This window comes from Saccopteryx leptura, chromosome X (genome assembly GCF_036850995.1).
Source record: "Saccopteryx leptura isolate mSacLep1 chromosome X, mSacLep1_pri_phased_curated, whole genome shotgun sequence".
In the NCBI taxonomy this organism is placed as follows: domain Eukaryota; kingdom Metazoa; phylum Chordata; class Mammalia; order Chiroptera; family Emballonuridae; genus Saccopteryx; species Saccopteryx leptura.
In genome coordinates, this window is record NC_089516.1 from 4,005,679 (window position 1) to 4,030,598 (window position 24,920).

Below are 24,920 nucleotides of genomic sequence, written 5' to 3' on the forward strand. Positions count from 1 at the left end.
TTTTGTTGAACATAACCCATGGGTTAGGAAGGAAAAGAAGTAAAAATGTAGCTTTGGGAGCGGAGACCTGGAGAGGAAGGAAGTGGGTGACTACGAGTGTTCTAAGTTTGGGTGATAAATTGGTCTCACAGTTTAAAAAAATCTGAATTTTAATAATCCAGGTACAAATGGAGTCCGCCTACAACATGACAGCTATGAACTGATTCCAAGGACATTGCTTTGCTCTGAGAAGCCGACACAGAGTGAGATAAAGCACTCAAACGGACCAAACACAGACTGCCTGGCTTAGCCGCACAGCTGACTCTTCGGGAATACCCAGCATCTCTTTGGAATGGAAGACCACGCAATGAGAAAAACCCTTCATCTCAGGACTGGTCGCATCTACACAAATCAAGGAAGTCCCATTTGAGAAAAGTCTCCTATTCTCCCTGTTCACAACCACAATCTAAACAATGGCTTTCCGATCACAAGTCAAATAAGTGTCTAAAGGTAAAAGAGATAAAGCCATGAAATAAAGGCTCCAGGAATAACCCCACCACTTCCCCATTCCAATCCCTGAGCCCGGGGAGAGGTGTGGGTTCAGGGATGTTAGCATTACTCTCTTCTTCTGCCGTCCCTAAACCAGCAAGACAGGAATTAGCAAGAATTACATCTAATCTCCTCCCAAGTTGTGGATTTGCATTATTTAAATACATGGGAAGCGCCCATAACCGAGTAATTATTCCAGCATTTGAAGAATGCCAAACAATGAGCCATTTCTTCTTCAGACCCAATCTGGCCCATTTCCGTTTTCCTCTTAGCACATTGTACAGAATTACCCAATGTGTCACTTCCTAGAACACTTGATTGTTTACACAAGTAAGCAAGACTTCTTTGGCAGTATTTATTTCTCTCATTTTAGACATGAGGATTGCAGCCTTTACGGTGCTTGGTGCTCCCTTTTCTAGAAGCCTCTCAAGTATTGAACGTGCATAGACGCAATTTTGTACCTTCCTTTTTAAAACAAAGGTTACCCTTTGGGAAGAAGAGAAGGGAGAGAAGGCTGACTCTAACAGAGTAAAAATCTTCAGACTCTGTGCTTGCTTGTCTGGCACACACACACAGTGTGTTGGATTTACTCTTTAACAAGCATTTTAAAGAAAATATTCTGCAAGGGGATTTCCCAGAGGGTCTGCGAGGAAGACAATTATTTGCATCTCGATTACCCAGAGCCTAAGTGGATTTTTCCTGAGCTGTTTTTCCATCAGAAATCCTGGTGGGAGGAGAGGTCACTACAATGTTTGTATTTTTGTTGTTGGCAAGGCTGAGGTTTTAATATGGAGGCAATAAAGAATGCCTAATTGTGCATTCAGCTAAGACTAAAGATTCTTTCCCTACAGTGTTTCGTGTGCGCATGTGGTTTTTGTCCAACATGGAAAGCCCCACTTGACTATAAGAAAGACAGGCCTTATTCTCCCTAACAATTAACACACGCACACATGACTTCCCGGTTTATGACAAAGCTGAGGAGTTGAGTCCCCTCACTCTCTACCAACTTCTCTTCCATCCAACCCTCTGCACAGGCCTTTAAGGACAATCAGCAGCTGCCTGGATGAACATTACAAGTCAAAAGGACTAATGATGCAGTAGACAGGCCTTGGTCACCCCAAGTTTTGGCCTCTTCCAAGTTGGCTTATTTTAGGAAGACCAATGCAATGGCCTCCTTCTTCACTTATCTGAGTCAGAGCAGTCCGGGGGCTGTGGATAAAAGCTTTCTCAGTGAGGGTCTCCAATCTCTCCTCTCTGGCAGGCCCTGTCATACTCCTGAATTCTCTATTCATGTGCAAATGCCATTAAGGATACCTGTAGAAGTTGTTATGATGATCAAACGATTCATATTTGCTGAGTGCTTGGAAGAGAGCCAGCACAGCGACTCTCACGGGACTCCTGGAAGCTGTGCCTGACCCCGGGGGTTCTCATGCGAGTGACTGATTGCCGGCGCTGGCTGACAGGCGCTGGCTGACGGGGTATGGGAGGCGGGGCTAGGGCAGGTGGGAGCAAGCAAAGCAGCGGGAGCCCATGGCATCTCTGGAGTGTGAGGTGCACTAGTTCTGTCCCACCAAGGCAAGGGGGCTGGGTTGTCATAATGCAGAATGAGTCCCTGGGGGGTGGGTGGACGGCTCAGACATTTGTCAGCCACGGGTAATCCTCTGAAAGGGTGCAGCCCCAGCCAAGGAGATCTGGGTGGGGCACTGCATCTGCTACGCAACTTGCAACTTGACAAGTGTTTGATGACAGCAGCTCCACGTGCCAAGGAATAAGGGCTCAGAACTTGGGAATCTGAAGACTTGAGCCTCAGTTTTCTCATCCAAGACATCTTCCTTTTAGTCTCACAAGGCCTCCCAAGTCCCCAATTTGAGGTTGGCAGCCCGGCTTCATCTGTAGACAAGCCACAGTCATAGGTGTCTATTCCTTTGTCTAGTCCCAGACTTGGCCAGTGGGAAGTGCACAGACTCTGTCCAATTCCCTGCCACACCCCAACAGCAGCACAATGCCTGCACCTGGTAGGTCTGCAGTGCACCTTCGCTGCCAGTTTGAGTGAGTACATCACACCTGTCAGCCTCAGCGAAATGCTTTAGCTCCTAATGGACAGAGCTTCCCCTACCCCTTCCTCTTTATTGATACTTTCTGTCTTGCTTTCCTTCCAGGAGTCTAGTGTTCTCTCTCCCTCTCCACCTTCCTCTGTAGAGGCTGGCTGTATTTCAATACTCTCCAGCCCCATTCAGGGCAATTTTCAGTGAGAGCGCCCAGATTTGTGAAAGTCTGAGATGACACAATGCCTTGGAGGGCGGGATGCAGCTTTAGCCAGGCCGTGTCCGGTGGTAGGGTGTCTGCAGGCGGTCAGGGAGAGGGGAAGAGAAGGCAATGGCAGCCCTGTTGGTCATAAATCATGTCAGAGCAGGGGCACTTGACGCTGGGCATTCCCTGGAACTACAAAATCACCAAGTATTTGCTTTTTTGCTAATCTCCCCACTTTCCCTTGGACATTTCATAACTGTCCAGGTTTCACTAAAAGGACTGCAGTGATGGAATTTCCGGCATATAGCACGCGGGTGGGGGCAGATACTCGGGCAGCAAGGGAGTTTCTGTGTTGTGGTGGGAGGAGGGGAGGAAAGGCCTTCCTTGGATATGTCCCAATTAGTGTTTCCATGCCTTCACATTCTTCTTTTTAAAAACAACTTTCCCCTTCTAAAAGTAATATTACCATTTTACAAACAATTTGGAAGGTAAATAACTAAAAAAATCATCCCTCTGAAGGAATGCAAATGACTTGCGTGCATTTTGGACGGTTTCCCTCTCATCTCTTCCCCTATGTGTCTCCATTGAATCCGTTAAGAGTTTTTACTAGATGGTTTTGTATCACTTTAACAGTGTTTTATAACCTCCCTGATATTTTCCTGCATTTCCTGACATTAAGCCTTGCCACCAGGGATCTGAGGGATTTGGAGCAAGAGAGAACCCCAACTTTGGACTTCAGTTTCCCTAGCTATGACATGTGAGTGGAACAAATTATCATCGAGGTTTCATGTTTTAGGAGTTGATCCGGCTTCCTCCCCGGCAGGGGCCTACTTGGGTCTCTGTTCAAACTATGGAATCCTCCAGACTGGAAGATAAAAATCATCAGGGCAGGTCAGGGGGCCCGGCCCAGAGTGGGGATTCCAAATGAGTTTTGGGCTCTCTGGGCAGGGACACCAAATGGCCACCTGCCTAGCTCCCTACGTCTATGCGGTCCTCTTTGCCCCACCCAAGAGGACCAGCCTCGGGTTCCTGTTCCAGCTACCGAGCTCCATAGGTCTCCCCTTCGGGGTGTTACCCACATTCGCGAGACCATCTTGGGTATTCGGAAGACCAGGGCACAGCTCCCCCACACCCCAAGAGGGAAGAAGAAAGGACCCCCAGGCCTCGGGGAGTGGGTGAAGAAAGGTGATCACTCTCCCCCAGGAATTGTTTGGGTCCTAGGAGTCAGCTCCAGGCAGGCCAAGCCTGCAGCCCGGGTGGGGCGCCGTCGTCCCGGCCCCCATTCCTCTCCGCGGTGGCCCGGGGGCTGACGGACGCGGCGGCGCCCATCCTGGCCCCCGTGCGGTTTCCCGGCGAGGCGGGAGGAGGTGGTGGAGCGGGAGGGGAGGAGGAGGAGCGCGCGGGCGCTGGCGGGGGTTGGGGGGGAGTAGTGGCGGGTGGGGAGAGGGAGCAGCGGCCCGGGGCGGAGGAGGAGAAGCGGCGGACCGGGTGGGGGCTGGGGGTAAAGGAGCGAGAGCGGACGAGCCCCGGGGGAGACTGGAGGCGGAGCATCTGGAAGAGATGGAGGGAGTTGCAGCGGGCCAGGGACTCTAGCAGAGGGAGGCGTGCCCGCGGGCGGGTCGGGGGCGTGGCCCACGAGGCCCCGCCCCTATCGGCGGGGCCGCGCGGGGGAACGAAGATGGCCGGGCGCACCGCGGGAACTGAGGAGTCGCCGGCAGCGGCGGTGGCGGCAGCTCCTGGATTGTGACTCTCCGCGCGGCAGCGAGCCGAGCGACCCGGGCGGAGCGGGCCTGTTGCGCGGACGGCGACGCGCCGGACCGGCGGGCTGCGGACGGGCGCCGGCGCGCGGGCGCCGGGCAGAGGATGCACCGGGCGCGGCGGGCGGCTCCCCGCAGCCGCCCCCGCGCCTCGGCCGCCGGGCCTTAGTGCTGGCTGAGGAGGCGGCGCGCGCGGGGCGGCCGGGCGGCGGGGCCCGCGCCGTCATGCCGTGGTTGAGTGGCGGCCGCCGGCGGCGGCGGGGCCAGGCACGCGAGGCCCCGCGCGAGCCGCCGTGTGCGCAGTCCGCGCGGGATCCTCCGCCGCCCGCGCCCCCCGTCGCGGCCCCCGCGCCCCCCGCGCCCTCCGCGCCGCAGCTGCGCGCCCGGGACAGCGCCGAGCTGCCGCTGCCCGCCGGCTGGGAGGAGGCGCGCGACTACGACGGCCGCGTCTTCTACATCGACCACAACACACGCCAGACGTCGTGGATCGACCCCCGCGACCGGTAAGGGCGCCCGCCGGGCAGCGCGCGCGCGCGGGCCGGGATGCGGACGCCCCGTCCCTTGAGCTCCGGGAGAGGCGCCGGGCAGGGCACCCCCACGCCCCCATCCCCGGGGCCCCGGCCGGGGGTCGAGGCGCCGCCTCTCCCGGCCTTGAGCCCCGGAGCGCGGAGCCCCGGCCTCGTCCCGGCCCCTGACCGACTGGGTCCCTCACGTCACCCGCTGACCGTCACCCGCTGACCGGCGCCGGGGAGCTGGGCGCCTGGAATTTCCTCTCCCGGGGCTGACGGATGGCCCTCTTTTCCTTTTTCCGCCGTGGCCTCGCCCATCCCTGCCGGGCCTCAGCGGCCCACCGCCCCCAGCTTTGGCCCCGTGGCCACCTCGGCTCCGCGCTGGCCAAATGAGCTGTCACCTTGGAGCACAAACGTGCGCCCCAGCTTGGTGGTGTGGGCTCCTTGTCTGGCGGGCTCAGCCTAGTTTCCATCTACAGACTGCTGCCAGACGGGGCACTTCAGGGGTTCCCAGTTCTTTGGGGGTTGGGAGAGCCTCTTCCCGAGCTGTGATGGTTAGTTACTCTCCAGCGCCTTAAACATTGAGTTAAAATTCTGATTGAAACAGCCTTGTGTACTGCGGCCAGAATGGATTATGATTAGACCCAGATGCTTTTGGAAAAAACGAAAAACAAGAGTTGAATTTTAGGTTTCCTCTTTGTGCAAGATATGACGAGGGCACTAGGTGTCTTATTATTCATATAAATAAATCTGTGGAGTAAAAAGAAACGGACTCTTGCATTTAATTAAGTTCATGTAACGATGCTTTTCTTTAACTTTTCCAATGGTTCAGCTGCTTTTGCAGAGATGCATTTTTCGTGGAATTGGGAATTCTCTTGAAACCGAGTGTTTCCAGTGGTTATCTGATATCTTGTCCTGTCTGGAGCAACTTCTGTCCGTGGCTAGAGTGCCAGAGAGGAAATACTCCAGGCTTCCCAGTGATTTTAAGACTTGAGAAGGCCAAGTGTGGTGACATTGCGCCTGCTTCCTCCTACCTGCACAGGAAAGGCAGCGCTGCATGGCACTGGCCTTTGAAAATAAACTTTGGAAGGAGAGAAGCTGCTGAATTATTGTTTGAAGATTTCTCTGGGTTCAGATAGGGAAAAACAAAACAAAGCGTAAGGATCGTGGTTCCCTAACATTCTCTGAACACTGCAAACTCTGGACTCAGAAACTTAGATAATCCTACCACAGTTTTATGGGTTAAAAGGATGCTTAGTTATTTTGAAAATCAGGTGAGATCATATTATAATTTTAACCAAAGGCCAGAGCCACAGCTGTTTGATGAAGCCTTTGATGGTTCTGGAATTGCTAGAACTGCTTAGAATGTGGTGCCCTTTTAGGCTGTATGTGTGTTAAAAACCCAAACAACTGGAAAATGAACCAATTAAAAATACCGTTTTGCTTAGAAAAGGCTAAGGCTCATTTTATGAGGGTAATATAAAACAGTTGTGGTTACATTGGAGTGGAGATTCACGATGAAAGTATAAACGTACGAATTTCCCTTTTTATGGTGTGACCCAGGACATAGGTGAGCAAACCCTGCAGAAGTCAGCTTGTAGAACTCTCCTTTCTGTGCATTTCCTACACATTTCCTGTGTCTCCTTCCAGAAGTCTGTGTTACTCAACAGTATTCTCCCTCTTTGCAGATATCACTTATGGTACATATTTTTTAAAAACCTTGTTTCTAATGCTAAAAGTGTTGTTTGAGTGGACAAAAGTGGATATTTTACATTTTTTTGTAAAGTAAAAACATGTGTATACTTTTATGAGACATTGTTTTTATTGTGAGTGAAAATTCAGCAGGGGACAGCTTGCACTTCAGCTCCCATAATACCTTGCCCGAAATATGTATGGAATGTTCGGCAAGCCACAAACATTTAAGGGGAGTCTCTGAAGGGTGTAAATGGTGTAATAGTCATTCTTCTTCTTCTTTCAAGACAGAACCCTGCCGATTTTTATAGGTGACAGAGTATCCTTTAAAGTTGAAATTGTTCTATTATATGGAAGAAACTGTGTGGGAGCACATTTTCTGCATGTGCACCCAACAGTTAAAACCCCTTCTGAGTCGCCTTGAATTCACACGACCAGAAAACGGTGTTCAGGAAAGGAGGACTTGCCCCAAACTGCTTCCAAAGAGAGAACTGACAGGAGAGAGGCAAATAAATAGGCTTTTTAAAGAAAATGAAAAATGAAATTGAAATTATGGAGGCATTTCAGTGTAGTAGGTTAGGTGCAAATTGTTGCTGACTTAAAATACTTCATATATAATTTTGCACAGACTGTAATAGCATAAAATATACTCCTGTAAGCAAAGTAACCGAGGGCCAAGGGTAGTAAACAATCTCTTCTAGAGTTTTCTATTCATTCTATTTATTATTGTGTTTGAAAGCATTTGATATTGCCAGCTCAGGGCATGTTGGTGAATTATTTGTAGCTGAACTTTCTTTTTCAAGTCACAATAAAGAGGTTGCAAGCCTAAGGAACCATCTTTACAGATGTGGCTGTAAACATCTCAGTATTTTCAAAACAATTCTTTCAGTTTGATTACAAACCCACGTTAGGTTTAAATTTACTATCTCTATAGATCAGTACTGAGAATGTAATTTTCAGTTTTTGCAATCATACCCCAAAACTTTCTTACAAAATAATATTGTTAATTCACCATTTCCGTGACTGGTAGTTTCCGTAGGTGAGTCTTACGTGGTTTATACATGAGTGGCACATACGTATTCTACACATATTAACTCAGAGTTCAATGAGCGCTTCATAAAAAGGTATTTACCATTTAGGTGGAAAATATGGGAAGAACATTTTTGCTTCCTTTGGAAAAATTCAGCGCCTTCGACGGTTGTCCTTGTTGGGTTGTGTTCATATTATCCTGTGGATGAACTGGGTGATTGAAACTTTTGCTCTAGCTGGGTTTTTATTGCACACTGCTGGAAATGCCAACCCTGGGCAGCTAAAGAGTGGTGGACCACATCACCACAGCTGCTTTTGAGATCAAAGTAGAGTGTAAAGGATCATGATGATGGTAGAAGGCCCAGATGATACCACGACAAAAACTTTTAGGAACCCACTTGTTCGTAAGATGGATTTGACCTGCGCCGCAGGGAGGAATTCTGCGATGTATTAAAAGTCCTTTGGGCCTGACCTGTGGTGGTACAGTGGATAAAGTATTGACCTGAAATGCTGAGGTCGCCAATTCAAAACCCTGCACTTGCCCAGTCAAGGCACATATGGGAGTTGATGCTTCCTGTTCCTCCCCTTTCTCTCTCTCTCTCTCTCTCTCTCTCTCTCTCTCTTCTCTAAAATGAATAAATAAATAAAAAATTTAAAAAAACAAACAAAACGTCCTTTGGATAGGCTATTGCTTTAAGGAGAAAGCAATCCATGGTTCAGGAATTTGCCAGGTTGGAGCCCCACAGAACAGAGCCAGATAACATTATTGATTCTACCTTCTTGGAACACTTATTTAGTATTAATTAATAAGACGTTTACTATATTTACCCCACAGAGTCTATTTTGGGATTATATAAACTTCCTGATAAACAAATAATGACTTCTCCATTTTTCATTTATAGGTAGTGTTTGTATGAACATGGGGGATGTCTTGATTTTAAGGACATAAAGTGTGGACTCCTGGAAGAATGTTCTTCCATTTAGATCAGGGGTCTCAAACTCGCAGCCCGCGGGCCGCATGCGGCCCGCCGAACAATTTTGTGCGGCCCGCAGACTAATCCACGAAGTTCAAGAAAAGTGTTGCGTAACAGTTGCCTTTTGTAGACCTAGTGTGGCCCGTCGAAGGGCTGTGATCTTGCTCTGCGGCCCACATGCTGAGTTGAGTTTGAGACCCCTGCTTTAGATGATCAGCAACCACTTCTTGGTCTATTCTTGGTCTAGTATCTTTCTTTTTCTTTCCTTCCTTTTTAAAAAAGTGAATGGAAAAGTCATTCATTCCCAAAAATAGCTCCCGGATGTTTGGAAGTCTCTAAGTTTCCTTTTCTTCCCTTTCACTCTGATTCTGAAAGTGGAAATAATGTGCTTCACCTTCGCTGGTAGGTTCTACTTCAGGAGCCCTGGGGTCAAGTGACATGTTAAAGGTCACCTGCTTCCAGCCCAGGCCCTTTTGCTAATGTTGGCTGCCTTTCTGATAAATTAAATAAAGTCATTCTGATGAAATAAAAGCAGAGTTAAATCCTACTGAGTTCAGTCATTCCCCTTTAAATGCAGCAAAATAAAGACATATTTACCGAGATTCTTGGCTTCCTGTGTGCTGGGATGGAGGATGGACATGTTTGTCTGGGAGATCAGACAGGCATAAGGTAAAGACAGTGGTTACCTGGTGCTGTTACTCAGCTGCAGTGGCTTCTGGGAAAACAAAGGAGGGCTCACTTGAGCCTGGGGGGGGGGGGGATGGTTACTCTCAACCGTTTATCTCCCAGATTGAGGGTTTCCTGTGCTTTTTCAGTGCTAGAGGAGAGAAGTGGGAATGTGAGAAACGCACTGAAGAGGAGGAAGCACTGGGTGTGTTCAGAATCAATGAGGGACTTGGATTGTTGGATTGACCCGGAGTCTTTGCAGGGTGGTCAGACTCGGGCAAACCTGCATGTAGCTTAGAATCCTACAGCGTTGGGGTTGGAAGAGCTGGGGCTGACTTGTTCAAACTCCTCATTTGCACTTGAGGGCCATAGTCAAGGGGTGCATCCTGTGGGGAGTTAGAAGGACAGGGACTTCAGCTGTACCTTTTGATCAGGAATGTGTGAATACTTTCTACTGTACCAGCCAACCGCCAAATTCCTATCCTCTCCCTCTCTCTGTCCACTCACCCACCCATCCGTCCACCCTACCCACCCACCCACCCACCCATTCACTCACTGTTGCACAGCCTTCCAGTCTCAAGCACTCTTTCAGGGGTCAGGACTCCAGTGGTGTACACCAGAAGACACGTCCGTGCCTCCATGGGGCTTCCAGTGCCATTGTGTCTCTCCCCTACGGCCTCACCATGCTGTTGCTGCCTCCTGGCTTCTCCCTGCTGGGATCCCTTGGGGCTGTGGTTATGGTGGACATATATGGAGCGCTTACCACATGCCAAGTGCTCTGGGCATTCACATGGATGCTTTTATTGAAAGCCCACAATGGCTGTGTAAGTATAGGTGGACAGGTGGTGAAACTAGGCCAAGGGAGGGTGACTTCGTAACCCTGCTTCCCATAGCCAGCGAGGGGCAGTTCGCTGCCCAGCTCCAGAGTTCAGCCCTTCCTTGGCTGTGCCCCTTGTACTGTGTTTTACCCACTGGTTCTTTTTATCTTGCATTCATTGTTTTTTTATATTTAACTTCTCCCTAACTATGGTAGGTAGAATAATGGCCCCAAAGATGTCTATGTCCTACTCTTTAAAACCTATTAACAAGTTACCTTCCGTGGCAAATAACATTTGTAGGTGGGATTATGAATTTTGAGAGGAGGTGGTTATCCTGGATTATCTGGTGGGTCTAATGTAATCACAAGAGACTTTACGGGAGGGAAACAGAAGAGTCAGAGTCAGAAAAGGAGATGTGACAGCAAAAGCAGATGTTGGGAGTCATGTGGCCATGAGCCCAGAATGCAGACACCTCTAGAAGCTGGAAGAGGCAAGGACGTAGATTTTTCCTTAGAGCTTGTAGATGGAACAGCTGGGCTGATTTTAGCCGAATAAAACTGATTTTGGCCGTCAAACTTCTAGAGCTGTGAGATAATACATTTGTGTTTTTTTTTTTTTAATTTATTTTGTTTTTTTATTTATTCATTTTTAGAGAGGAGAAAGGGAGAGAGAGGAGAGAGAGACAGAGAGAGAGAAGGGGGGAGGAGCTGGAAGCATCAACTCCCATATGTGCCTTGACCAGGCAAGCCCAGGGTTTCGAACCGGCGACCTCAGCATTTCCAGGTTGACGCTTTATCCACTGCGCCACCACAGGTCAGGCTACATTTGTGTTGTTTTAAGTGACTTGGTTTGTGGCATTTTGTCACTGCAGCAGTAGGACATTAAAGTACCCCATGCATTGTTTTCCTAGTGAGCATGGAAGCATCTGCCCAGCTTGGTGTCTTTGATAACAACCACAGTAGCTGATGGTTAAGGCGTGCTTACGGGGTATCATACTAAGCATTTTTTTTTTCTTTTTTTTTTTTTTGGTATTTTTCTGAAGCTGGAAACCGGGAGAGACAGTCAGACAGACTCCCGCATGCGCCCGACCGGGATCCACCCGGCACGCCCACCAGGGGGCGACGCTCTGCCCACCAGGGGGCGATGCTCTGCCCCTCCGGGGCGTCGCTCTGTTGCGACCAGAGCCACTCTAGCGCCTGGGGCAGAGGCCAAGGAGCCATCCCCAGCGCCCGGGCCATCCTCGCTCCAATGGAGCCTCGGCTGCGGGAAGGGAAGAGAGAGACAGAGAGGAAGGAGAGGGGGAGGGGTGGAGAAGCAGATGGGCGCTTCTCCTGTGTGCCCTGGCCGGGAATTGAACCCGGGACTTCCGCACGCCAGGCTGACGCTCTACCACTGAGCCAACCGGCCAGGGCCCTTTTTTTTTTTATACTAAGCATTTTATATCCATTTTCTCCTGGCTCCTCACAACACCCCTAGGGCTCCTTATTTCTTGTGGACTGAGCCTGGAGTCTTGCTCACATTAGGCACCGAGTCAGATCTGATGATCTAGCCAAGTATGGGATGGTGGGTGGGGTAGATTTCCTAGGTAAGAGGCCAGTTGGAAACTATCTGCGGCTTTCACAGATGATGACGGACCCTAGCTAGAGAGATCCGGGACACTCGGCCTCGGAAAGGCAGGGATTATGTCAGAGGAATTGTGAGGGAAACAAGTGCCCAGGATGTAGGTGATGCTTGGATAAGGCAGGAAAATCAGGAGGGGCCAAAGGAATCTTGCAGATGCCTTGGGAGGAGCTGAGACTCACCAAGGGTCAACCTGAAGGCCTTATGTGGACCCCACTCCTGAACCTGCGCTGTTTTGGCTGCCGCTGTTCAGTGACTTGGTTCCATAGGAAGCGTGTCTGAGTTGCTCACCTTACTGTATTGCTGATGGGCAGTGTCTGTAAAGGTATCCAGACTGGCAGGTGTTCCTGTAGAGCAGGGTTCTCGGCCTCGGCACTGTTGATACTTGGGGCTGGGTTATTCTTTGTTGTGGGGCTGTTCTGTGTAGTAGAGGGTGTTTAGCAGCATCCCTGGTCTCTATTCATAGATGCCACTAGCACTCCCCCTCCAAGTCACAGCAACCAGAAAGTGTCTTCAGACATTGCTAAGTGTGCATTGGGTTAAGGGAGGGGGGCAACATGGCCTGGTCGAGAACCTTAAACTTCTTTGGTCTACTTGGTTACAATGAATCATGTTAAAGAGCTGAGTTTGTTTCAAGCAGATTCACAGATATTGAATGGTTATATAAGAGACAGAAAGACCATGGAGGCCTGATTTCTGTTTCCATGAAGAATGGATGGTAAACATATCTATATGAAAAACCCTGAATTTACTGTATCATAACAAATAGTGACAGCAGCATATGAAACTTTGGGAATGTATTTTAGTATGAGTATATTCTTCAATTTTTAGAATAGTCTCAATTGCTAGGTAGGTAGTGAGTGTCAAGTGTATGCACACACATGGTGGAAGAGAAGAAAAGGAGTCTGAACACTTCAGTGTTCTGCAGCCGCCCAGAGAGCCGGCCTGGCCTTCGGAGTGAGTGTGGAGGGTGGCCGGCTGGGCAGGTGGGGCGGTTGGTTTGCCTAAGATGTCCTGAGACCTTCCGCTTCCTTCTGTGGGTGAAGGAGCAATAAGACGGCCTCTGCCTTGGCTCGGAAGCTCTAGGACAGGGCCGGGGGGTCCTGAAAGGTTGCGTATGGAGCTGTGGAATCGCCAGCATTTCCCATCTGAGGGCCCTCTTTTTATTTCCTTAAAGCTCAAGGGGCTGAGGGAGCTGGCTGGACCAACCCCTAGGGGACGAGCCTTGCGGTTTGGTGGGGGAGCCATGAGCCAGGCCAGAGGTCTGAGCGGATCCTGTGCCCCAGCCTCAGTGCTACCTGGAACTGGAGCACCGAGGCGAGGGTGTGTGCAGGCCGTGTGGCGCTTGGGCAGGACACTGGGTAGCCACGGCCGGAAACGGATTCTTTGTGCCACTTGGAGCTCCCTTTGTGGGACAGTGCTGGTCTCCAGTGTGGGAGAGCCCTGAGTGTGTGGGTGGACTGGATTTGCCCTGAAAATTATTCCCACTTTAAACAATTGAGATATATAACTTATGTATCATGAAACGCACCATTTTAAAGTAAACAGTTTAGTGGTTTTTAGTGTATTCCCAAGGTTGTGCACCCATTACCACTATCTAATCCCAGAACATTTTATCCCCAAAAGAAGCCCTGTACCCATGAGCAGTAAGTAGCTCGCCATTACTGCTTCCTCAGCTCTTGCCAGCCTCTAATCTGTCCTCTGCCTCTATAGATTTGCCTGTTCTGGTTATTTCATATGAATGGAGTCATAATCTATGGCCTGTGTCTGGCTTATCTCACTCAGCATAATATTTTCGAGGTTTATCTGTGTCGCAGCCTGGATCATGCCATGCCCCGTTTCTTTTCGTTGCCAGATACTGTTCCACTGCACGGCTGGAGCACATTTGGAAGCCGCCCTGAGGTGCCCTCCCTGAGGCGTTCCCTGCAGAATACAGGAAATAGCTATGTCTTGGATTCCATTATGTCAACTCCCAACTGTTTTACTCACAGAAAAATGACCACTCATGTTTACAATGTCAAAATATAAACATGACCTCGTGTACCTGATGGAAAAAACGAGGTCTGGCCTGGCCGTGATCAGCTGTTGTCTGCTGTGTTCCGAGGCTGCAGGCTTTGCTCCTTGATAACTGGGAGTGGGACCCCCTCACAGAGCGGTATGCGGCTGACCTGTGCTGGGGGCGCTGGGCACACCAGTGCCCTCTGTGCCCAGGCCCAGACAGCCAGCCCTGGGGTTTAAACTCCCCTGGGGATTACAGTGTGGAGCCAAGAGTCACACAACCTTTTCATTCCAGAGCTAGTGGAAAAGTGGTATTGGAGATGCTAGTGTTTTACAGAATCGGAAGTGGAAATCTTAAATCTGAGAGACTTGATGAGTTTATTAATTTTTTTCTCTGCAAATTGGGCAAAAATGATCATTTGTTTATTTTTCAAGGAGAAGGTGCCCTTTTACTGTGGACCAGCTGGATAGACCTGCCTGAGGGTTGTGGCTGTCATTTATCTAACTGGGCCTTCTTCTAAGCACTTAGAGCTTCATTTCTGCCCCCTATAAACTGGTGGTGTGGGCTGTGGAGAAGGTAACGAGCAAGGGAGGCTGCACGCAGGGCCTGGGTCCCACACTCAGCAGCCCCCGCTATGAGACAGCTTGAGTGGCTCACGTGTGGGAGGGCACCTTGCAGGCAGTTGGAAAGTCGTTGATCTGGAGGACAGAGCTGAGGAAGTCTGTGGCAGGTGTGGGTGCAGAAGGTGCTCTGGGTGTGTGCCTTAAGGGGGAACAGTAAGGGGGTGTGTTCAGATTGGTCTGTTTGCATGCCTGTTTGGGGGAGATGGTGGGAACTGTGAAGATGAGGCTGGGGTGGGCAATAGACCTCTTTATCCTTTTTGCTTTTGAACCATGTGAATATATGAACTTCTCAAAGACTAAAATGAAAAAATCGGAGTAGGAGAGCAGGGTGATATTATACATGTGAATTTAATAAGCTCCCCCCCACCTTCATCTAACTGTCACATGTGTGTACATTTCTCAGGCAAGTTTCTAGTCCCTGACTTAAGCCTTGAGTACACTGGGTTTTTTGTTTTTTGTTTTTTTGTATTTTTCCGAAGCTGGAAACGGGGAAGAGACAGTCAGACAGACTCCTGCATGCGCCCGACCGGGATCCACCCGGCACGCCCACCAGGGGGCGACGCTCTGCCCACCAGGGGGCGATGCTCTGCCCCTCCGGGGCGTCGCTCTGTTGCGACCAGAGCCACTCTAGCGCCTGGGGCAGAGGCCAAGGAGCCATCCCCAGCGCCTGGACCATCTTTGCTCCAATGGAGCCTCGCTGCAGGAGGGGAAGAGAGAGAGAGGAAGGAGAGGGGGAGGGGTGGAGAAGCAGATGGGCGCTTCTCCTGTGTGCCCTGGCCAGGAATCGAACCCGGGACTCCTGCACGCCAGGCCGACGCTCTACCACTGAGCCAACCGGCCAGGGCCAGTACACTGGGTTTTTACTGATGATGTTACAACTCAGTACAGTAATAATGGTGTTGATGTTAGGTGGATATCTTTGTCACTGTGCATTTGGAATTTCAGAATTGTAAAAAATAGCTCTTTTATTGTATACTGCATAAGAATTGCTTGTCTGTGTTTTTTTGAAAATTTTCTCTTGTCCTTTTTACCTTGGGTCTTTGATAACTTTTGGGAATGGTGGTTACATTGGGGCAGATGGGCATGCTTGAGTGTCGTCTGCAAGGGTGGGGAATGGGGGAGTCATGGGCTTCCTGGCCCAGGACGACTGGGGGACTTTGCTTGTAGGTCAGAGGTCAGGCTGGCATCACGTCCCGCGGGCCTGCTGGGCTTTGAGCTCCAAGTGCTGGGCCCGGCACTTGGGGACCAGGTCAGGGATGGTCTCGCTACGTGCTCATATTCGCACCCTCCCCTCCAGTTCCCTTCTGTCCCAAAATACCCTTTGTGTACATGCTTATGTCTAAGAGAAAATGAAAGTTCTTAAAGAGAGGGTGATGCTGTCCTCATGGTTGGCCCTAATGAAGCCTGTTGTACTCATGTATAAAGTTTAATATGCTTCATGCGATTGATGAAGCAATCAGTGCTGCCAGAGCACCAAGATCTTAGTAAAAATGAATTGCTTGGCATCATGGCAACCAACGAACTGCTCGATTGAATTTTTCTCTGCAATCAGCTGCGCCTGTCTGCTGCAGGCCCCAGTAGCAGGCCTTGGTAGGTGTGGCACTCCGATGCACAGGTGTACATGGAACCGACCGTGGGTGCCCTTTACAATGCTCAAGTCCACAGGGACCTGGAATGTTGTTTCTATTACACAGGGACCCACTGAAGTGTTCTTGCCACAAGAGAAGGACACCATACATGCCGCTTGCATGTGTCCTTCTAGTCCCCCTCTCTACTTCTACCTATATGTGCATAAACCCAGACTTTTGTTTTGAGATTTTACATGAATTGGATTATACTATTATTTTTTTCCCTGTGACTTGATACTTTCACTTAATATGTCTATTGCTCTTTCCACCATCAGAATACACAGAGCTACAGCATGGTGATTATAGTTAACAATATTGTAGTGTATATTTAAAAGATACTAAGAAAGCAGATTTTAAAAGTTCTTAGCACAAGAAACAATTTTTTTAACTATGTGTGGTGATGAATGTTACCTAACTTACTGTGGCGATAATTTCACAATATATACATATATCAAATAATGTTTTACACCTGAAACTAAAACAGTGTTATATGTCAATTTAAGAAGAGATTTTAAAATTAAAAATTTAGACACAGATCTACCACCGTTCTTTTTAAAAATGTATTTTTATTGAGGTAAGAGTCACATAACAAAATTACTAATTTTAAGGTGAACAATTCCATGACATTTAGTATAGTCACAATGTTTTGCAACCACCCCTCTGTCTAGTTCCAAAACATTCTCTTCTCTCCGAAAGGAAGCCCTGTACCCATTAGCCGTCACGTGACCCCTCCCCCGGCCCCTGGCAACCAGCAATCTGCTCCCTGTCTCTATGGGTTTGCCTGTTCTGGACATTTCTTATAAATGGAGTCACATGATATGTGGCCTTTTGTGTCGGGCTTCTTTCACTCAGCATCATGTTTTTGAGGTTCATCCATGTTGAGGGATCTGGTTTTGTGCTTCTGCTTTTGGTTTAATGCAGGGGACCATCTTGTGATGCTAACTGGGGGCAGCTGTGTGAACTTTACCCATGGGAGCAGCCGGCACCCTTTAAGAAAAATGAATTGAGGAGCAAAGAAAAGAGATCAATTTAATTTAGCTTTTAGTTGGTTACTTTGAGAAAGGCAGAAGTATAAAATATTTCACATTTCTTTCTAACACTAGGGACAGGAAGCCAAAAAACTAAATGTGGTAAGACATTAATAATCTAGATGCTGCGGCTCTGCCTGGTGCGATGGAGCATAACACATCATTGAGATCACCTCGTCCTTTTCCTCAAGGAGATCAGAAGGCAGCCCAGAAACAAAATACCTACAGAAAACAGTAACCCAGTGAGGAGGCGGGTCAGCACTGCAGTCAGGATGGGGGTGGGTGGGGGGGAGTCGGCTCCTACCACCTGCATCACGCACGGCACTGCAAGGCCCTGAGTTTCTTGTGGCTACATTTTCTTACATGTACCATGAGAACGACATGCTTGTCAGTTGATGAGCCAGTGTTTACTGAGTGGAAACTTCTTCCCAAATGTGCTGGCAGACCCTCGGGGATCTTAAAACAGGGTTTTTCAAACAGCAGCCCGTGGGCTGAATCCAGTGACCATATGTTAATGTCCAGCCTGCGAGATAAGAGTGGGTTTTCCATTTTTAAGTGGTTGAATAGGAATCAAAAGAAGAGTAGTATTTTGTGAAAGTTAGTGAAACTCCAGTTTTAGTGTCTGTAAATCAAGTTTTATTGGAGCATAGCCATGCTCACATGTTTATTGTCTGTGGCTGCTTTTGTACTGCAAGGACAAAGTTGAGTCACTGAGCAGAGACCCTGTGGCCACAAGGCTGAAAATATTTACTGTCTCGCCCTTTTAGAAAACATTTGCTGACCCCCAATCTGAGGAGAATACGGAGTCTAATCAACATAACCATTGGTCATTGGGGGTGGAGGTGGATGGCGTGAGGGGTGCAGGATAAGAAGACCCCAGAGGGAAGTCTGACCAACTAGAGAGAAGAGGCTAGGAATGCTAAGAACCAGTGAGGGGCCTTTTATTCAGGGAACCCTCAGTAGAAACTCTCTCCCACCCACCCCAAAAAAGGATGTTGTATCTGTCATTAGACAACCCGTGGAAGTTAGATCACTTAAATAACAGGCAAATTGCGCAGGCTGGGTAGCTCTGTCCTGACATGCCAAGGTTGTGGGTTCTATTCCTGGTCAGGGCACCTACAAGAATCAACCAGTGATGGTATGAATAAGTAGAATAGCAAATTGATGTTTCTTTCTCTCTCTCTCTCCTCCCTCCTCCTCCCTCTATCCCACGCTCCCATTCCCTCTCTCCCCCTCCATCTCCCCTCCCTCTGAAAATCAATGAATAAAAATCAACTAATCAATGAAAAACTAAAAAAAAAAAAAAAAGACTATATAGTAAGGCAGGAAAATAAGCACTTTTAGAAAGGTTTTCATTAAAAATACAGTCAGGGCCCTGGCCGGTTGGCTCAGTGGTAGAGTGTCGGCCTGGCGTGCAGAAGTCCCGGGTTCGATTCCCGGCCAGGGCACATAGGAGAAGCGCCCATCTGCTTCTCCACCCCTCCCCCTCTCCTTCCTCTCTGTCTCTCTCTTCCCTTCCCGCAGCCGATGCTCCATTGGAGCAAAGATGGCCCGGGCGCTGGGGATGGCTCCTCGGCCTCTGCCCCAGGTGCTAGAGTGGCTCTGGTCGCAACAGAGCGACGCCCCTGAGGGGCAGAGCATCGCCCCCTGGTGGGCATGCTGGGTGGATCCCGGTCGGGCGCATGCGGGAGTCTGTCTGACTGTCTCTCCCCGTTTCCAGCTTCAGAAAAAATACAAAAAAAAAAATACAGTCAGTTCTGGGGATCTAATTGTGATTATTGATAATGTATTGTATACTTAAAAGTTGCTAAGAGAGTAGATCTTAAGTGTTCTCACTACAAAAAAAGAAATGATGACTATGTGACATGATGCAGGTGTTAGCTAATTGAGGTCAGCATATTGCAACAAATAGGTGCATCAAATCAACACATTGTATCCCTTAAACTTAGACAATGTTATATGTCAGTTGTATAAATGTATCACAGTAAAGCTGAAAGAATACACAACTAAAAACTAAGGTTTAATGCTGTAAAAAATTTCACTTGCTGGGAGAGTTTGGGTTTAGGAATTCATGGAACAGGAACTGTGTGTGGCAGCTGTATTTCATTCTCGTTCTTTTAGCAGTTGAGCTGTGTACCTTAAGAATATGCCTTTTTTTTTCTTCTTTTTTTTGAGAAAGAGAGAAATAGAGTGTCAGAGAGAAACAGACAGACAGGAAGGGAGAGAGATGAAAAACAATTCTTTCATTGCAGCACTTTAGTTGTTCATTGATTGCTTTCTCATATGTGCCTTGACCGGGGGGCTCCAGCAGACTGAGTAACCCCTTGCTCAGGTGCTAAAGCCAGTGACCTTGGACTTCAAGCCAGTGACCATGGGGTCATGTCTATGATCCCATGCTCAAACCGGCGACCCTGCACTCAAGCTGGTGAGCCTGTGTTCAAGCCGGTGTTGGTGTTTCCAGCCTGGGTCTTCAGTGTCCCAGGTCGTTGCTATATCCATCACTATCAGTCCAGGCAAGAGAACATCCTTTAAAAAAAAAAAAAAGAGTATGCCTTTAGGAAGTTTTATATAATATTTTGGAATGCCCATACAATGTTACAAATTTTTGTGTTTAGAAAGTTTTTCATTATTATTTCAAGAAAAAGTGGTGGGTGGTTGCTTTCTAATTGTGGGGCGGTTTGGGATATGAGATGATATGGCTCCAGAACCCAGTGGCTAACTCTGCAGTTTTTCATACTGTGACTTTTCTTCAGAAACACCGTGGCACCATTTTGTATGCTTCAGAAGGCGTGTCAAATAGATCATTCTGTGCTTGATTTGGCTCAGGTCAATCCAAAATTGTCATCTCATTAATCTCACTATAAAAAGCCAAGACACCAGAAATCAAACCCTTCCCCCTCCAATATCATAAACCTCCAAAATGTCACCACACAGATGGCATATTGACAAAAATGTCAAGGATTACCAAAAATAGCTTCTTGAGTTCACATGTACTCAGGGGAGAAGAACAGAGTAGCATTTGCATTTTAAGTGCTACTGTGGTGGCCAGAACCAATAATTCCTGTTGGAGCAACTCCCAATCCTCAGCTCTATCTCAGGGCTTTAGACGTGCTTTTAATTTTTAAATAAGAACTCCTGTACTTATCATACCTTTAAAATTATTAATAGAATCCTTTTTCTCATGCCATTTTATCACCCAGCTCCTTTAAAAATATGGATCACTATACAGTTTTGTATAAACATGTAACCAATAAAATACTTGTTTTCCTGAGTCACTGTCAACAGCTCAGTTCTAAATCTAGTGCCAACGCAGTAAATATTTGGAGTCCAAAGTCTGCATTTCCTTCAGATGGGCTAATTTTTATCTTGTTATGTAAAGTAGAGGAATGTATCACTGTCTTTTCATCCGTTTTGGGGTGGTTTTGTTGGGTGGAATGGATGTCATCCCTTTTTGCATCATTGAAAATAATACCCTAGCATGCCACTTTGGGGACAGTTGCTACTTTTATTATTTTTGGAGTTATAAAACCTTGTGGATTAATCCCAGCCAGGCGGTAGGGTAGGCGCAAGAGCTAACCTTGGATTCCACAGGGGTAGTTGGTGTCGGCAGGGAGATCATCCACGATGTTAGAGAAGCAACACCTGCCCCTTTGTCTTCCTTTCTCGCGATGTCTGGTGTTTCAGCAGTGTTTGGTTGCTTTACCTCTCCACCTGGAGTTAAAGAAGGTGCCTTGGCCTGTTCCAAAGTACTAAAATAAGTGAAAATTGGGAAATTTTCCGTGGAGCAAACCAATGACATAATGGTACCACAAGCATATGAGTTACTGGAATTGGTTTTGGGAAGCAGTTGGCTGGTAATGTTTGCAAAGCTGGGAGGTGTTAAGAAGTGGGTAGGGTTTTTTTCTTACCAGAAAGCCAGTCCTACATTAAAGTTCTCATTTTTGTATTAATTAATCGGTTTTGATGAAACTAAAGTGACATTCTTTTCTCCTCCCATGAAGGTAAAGGTGGGACAGAAGTATGACTTTTAGGCCATTGTTCTTTTGAATTAGTTCTGACATTTACTGGAAAGATAGGATCAAAGTCAGAACTCTCCATGAGCAAGAAAAGGAAAGTGCTGGAGGAAGAGTGTCCACTCTAGTCCAGTTTGTTTATAAAGGAGCAAGTGACTACCATTTATGGTGGTCCCTCATGATGACTGTCTCCACTGCAGTGGAATTGTTTACTGAAACAGTGTCTCAGCATCTCTGATCAATATCAGTAAAACCAGATTTCTGAAATACCTACAGTGAACAGAATTGGAGCATCAGAAGCTTGAAGCTGCGGGCATCATTTCTCTTTCAAGTTCGGTCTTCACCCTCAGGTTCTTGCAGGTATCGCGGACTGACCGTTGGCCACCAGCAGTCACGTGGGTGGGTCCTTTCTGCCTGCTGATATCACCAGCCATGGACTATTAGCTAGCACAGAGTTTGAGCATTCTTTCTTCTGTTGAGTTGGCCTTGGCTGCAGCCTCACCTCTCCCTTCGGTCCTTTTTGGCTCTCGTAAGAGTCAATTAACATTTGCCCTTAGTTGGTGTTTGTAAGGAGCACAGCACTGTTTGTTGATACTGAGGACACCTCTCTGGTTTGTTTTGTGCTCATCGCTGTGGACTAAACTATGGGCTGGCCCTTCTATCATTCTGGGGACATGTCTTTGAATTCATACACTGTCCTGGTTATGTTGCTCTTGAGGGCCTCATGGCTGTGATTACCTTCATTTTCCTGACTGTTACACATCTATTTCTGTTGTTTTAAAATGCGTAGGTTTTGTTTTCAGAGAGAGGATGGGGCAGCATGCCCAGCTCTGTACCCTCTTTACCTGTGGTGAGTGTTGCATCAGGTAAGCTTCTGAAGTCTCAGCCACAGAGGTGCTGTCATTTTCACATCAATTTCAGGTTGCATGCTTTTCAATCGTAGATACATGTAAGCACACCTACACACACACACACACACACACACACACACACACACACACACACACACTGCCCCACCCTAGGAGATTCTGATCAGGACCCAGGAAGCCCACTGATATTTATCTCCCCCCATTTTTAAAGACTGAGGTAAAATTCAATAATGTAAAATTAACCACTAATCATATGAAATAGTTAATCCAGTGGCATTTAGTACATTCACAGTGTTGTGCAACCACTACCTCTATCTAGTTCCAAAATAGTTTCACCACTGAAATAAAAGAAAACCTTGTACCCATTAAGCAGTCACTCCCCATTGCTCCCTCCTGCCTAGCCCTGGCAACTGCCAGTCTGTTCTCTGTCTCCATGGTTTGCCAGCCCTGGACATTTCATACAAATAGAATCATGGAGTATGTGGTCTTTCATGTCTAGCATAATGTTTTCCAGGTTAATCCATGTTGTAGCATGGATCAGGATTCATTCCTTTTATGCTTGAATACCATTTTATTATAGTATAGACAGCACTTGTTATTTTCTGGGTATTTTTTGTTCGTTTGCTTTAAAAGTTGTCCCCCATTGATATGAGAGGGGGGAAGGACAGGAAGGGAGAACAAGAGAGGGAGAAGCACCAACCCATTGTTCCACTTAGTTGTTCCATCTAGGTGTGCACTCACTGAGTGCTTCTTGTATGTGCCCTGACTGGGGATCGAACCTGCGATCTCTGCGTGCCAGGATGATGCTCTGTCCACCGAGCAGCCTGGCCAGGGTCTGTTTGTTTGCTTTAAGAAAAAAAACAGTAACCCTCGTGGGTGTGAAGTGGCATCTCATTGTGGGTTTTTTTTTTTTCTAAATTTTTTTTATTTATTTATTCATTTTAGAAAGGAGAGAGAGGGGGAGAGAGAGAGAGAGGAGAGAGAAGGGGGGAGGAGCAGGAAGCATCAACTCCCATATGTGCCTTGACCAGGCAAGCCCAGGGTTTTGAACCGGTGACCTCAGCATTTCCAGGTCGACGCTTTATCCACTGCGCCACCACAGGTCAGGCCTCATTGTGGTTTTGATGTACATTTTCCTGTTAACTAATGATGGTGGGCATCTTCTCAGGTGCTTGTTGGCCACTTGTATAACTTGAAGAAATAATCTATTCCAGTCCTTTGCCCATTTTTACTTTGGCTTGTTGGCCTTTTTTGTTATTGAGTTTTAGGAGCTGTTTATATATTCTGGTTACTGGACCCTTATTAGATATATGATTTACAACTGGTGTCTTTTTTTTTTGTTTTGTTTTGGTGACAGAGACAGAGTCATCAGAGAGAGGGACAGACAGGAAGGGAGAGAGAGATGAGAAACATCAATTCTTTGTTGCGGCTCCTTAGTTGTTCACTGATTGCTTTCTCATATGTGCCTTGACCGGGGTAGCTACAGCCGACCGAGTGATCCCTTGCTCAAGCCAACGACCTTGTACTCAAGCTGGTGAGCCTTGCTCAAACCAGATGAGCCCGTGCTCAAGCTGGCGACCTTGGGGTCTCGAATCTGGGTCCTCCACATCCCAGTTCAGTGCTCTATCCACTGTGCTACCACCTGGTCAGGCAACTGGTGTCCATTTTTAAAATGTTCTCCTGGTGGGTTCGATTGCCAACTAGGCTTAAGAAGCACAGATTTGGACCAGTGATTCTTGGGGTTTCCTACAAAATGCCTGGAAAGCTTTTCTTTAAAAAAAACAAAACAACCCAATACAGCCCCTTATTTTCAAGCTACCCAGGTTGTTCTGATAAGTACCCCCTTCACCTAAAACAACAACTACATGGCAAAGCAATAGTTTAATTAAGGTGCCTGATACCTAAGTGAATGTGCATCAGAACAGAGACTTCAGTAGTTCCATGGAGAATCAGCCTGCAGCGGCTCCCAGCGCCCCCTTCCTCAGAAAGTTGTGTGTAGAACATCTGTTAAACGGGCGGAGGCCACTCTACACCATGACTGCTTTCATTAAAGCCCAGCCCAGCCTCCCGGAAGTACCACCGAGACTTGTTATGTTGGCAGGCCTCTCAAGACATGACATTTTGTCCGCTTGTTTCTTCTGTGCCCATGGGAAGGGCTCCATGGCATTCACATGTAAGACATTGAGCTGTGCACATATTTCTTTCAATTTCTTCTGCTGAAGAGAGCACTGTTGATGCTTGCTTGAAACATCACTCTAATCCTGTTAATATGGAATGCTGTGGTTTTCTCCTCTGAGGGAAGATACCATCAGCCTGTTTCCCTGACTTCGTGTACCCTGAGCTCCAGAGGATGGCTGAGAGGTGGCGATTGTTCTGTGGCTGGTGGGGGAGCTTTCTAGTTATAGAAGTTCTCATGTGGTAGGGCACAGGGGCAGGAGAGGGTAGGACCCCCCGGGGTCTCTGCTTCCTAGGACTCTCTGAGAGAAAAAACCCTGCAGCACCCTTTATCACCCCGGGGCTCTCCTGGCACCTGGGCTTCGAGGGCTGCAGGCCTGCGCGGACCTCCCCTCCTGTCTACCACCTGAGCCCCTTCTCCTGTCTCCTACTGCTCGAAAATGACTGATTTGCTCACACACTTTGGCAACAATGCAGGGACTCCTAAGAACAGATTTTGATGGGTGGGAAGGGAGAATAAAAAGATACTGCACAGGGATTCGGATCCATAAATGTATACATGTTTTCTGAAATTCCAAGTCGGGGTGAAAGGTATTTTTGCCTGGGGAGTTTTTATAGGATCATTTCACTTATGTGCCGCATCGTGTTCAACCATAGAGAAAGAAGGTAAACGAACCTGTTCCGGATAATCTTCTGGTCAGCCGTACATCTCATGCTTAGCATTTGCTCCTGTGCCAGTTTT

General features: G+C 47.8%; 1 protein-coding gene across 2 annotated transcripts in view; it reads left to right on the plus strand.

The window, feature by feature from the left end:
- The first annotated feature begins 4,431 nt into the window (after positions 1-4,431).
- Positions 4,432-24,920, plus strand: part of WWC3 (WWC family member 3) — a 111,112-nt gene continuing 90,623 nt past the window's right edge. For both annotated transcript variants that reach the window (XM_066356152.1, XM_066356153.1), the window contains exon 1: positions 4,432-5,038. In XM_066356152.1, coding sequence (XP_066212249.1) covers positions 4,761-5,038 — 278 coding nt within the window. In that variant the 5' untranslated portion in view covers positions 4,432-4,760. The remainder of the gene's footprint in view (positions 5,039-24,920) is intronic.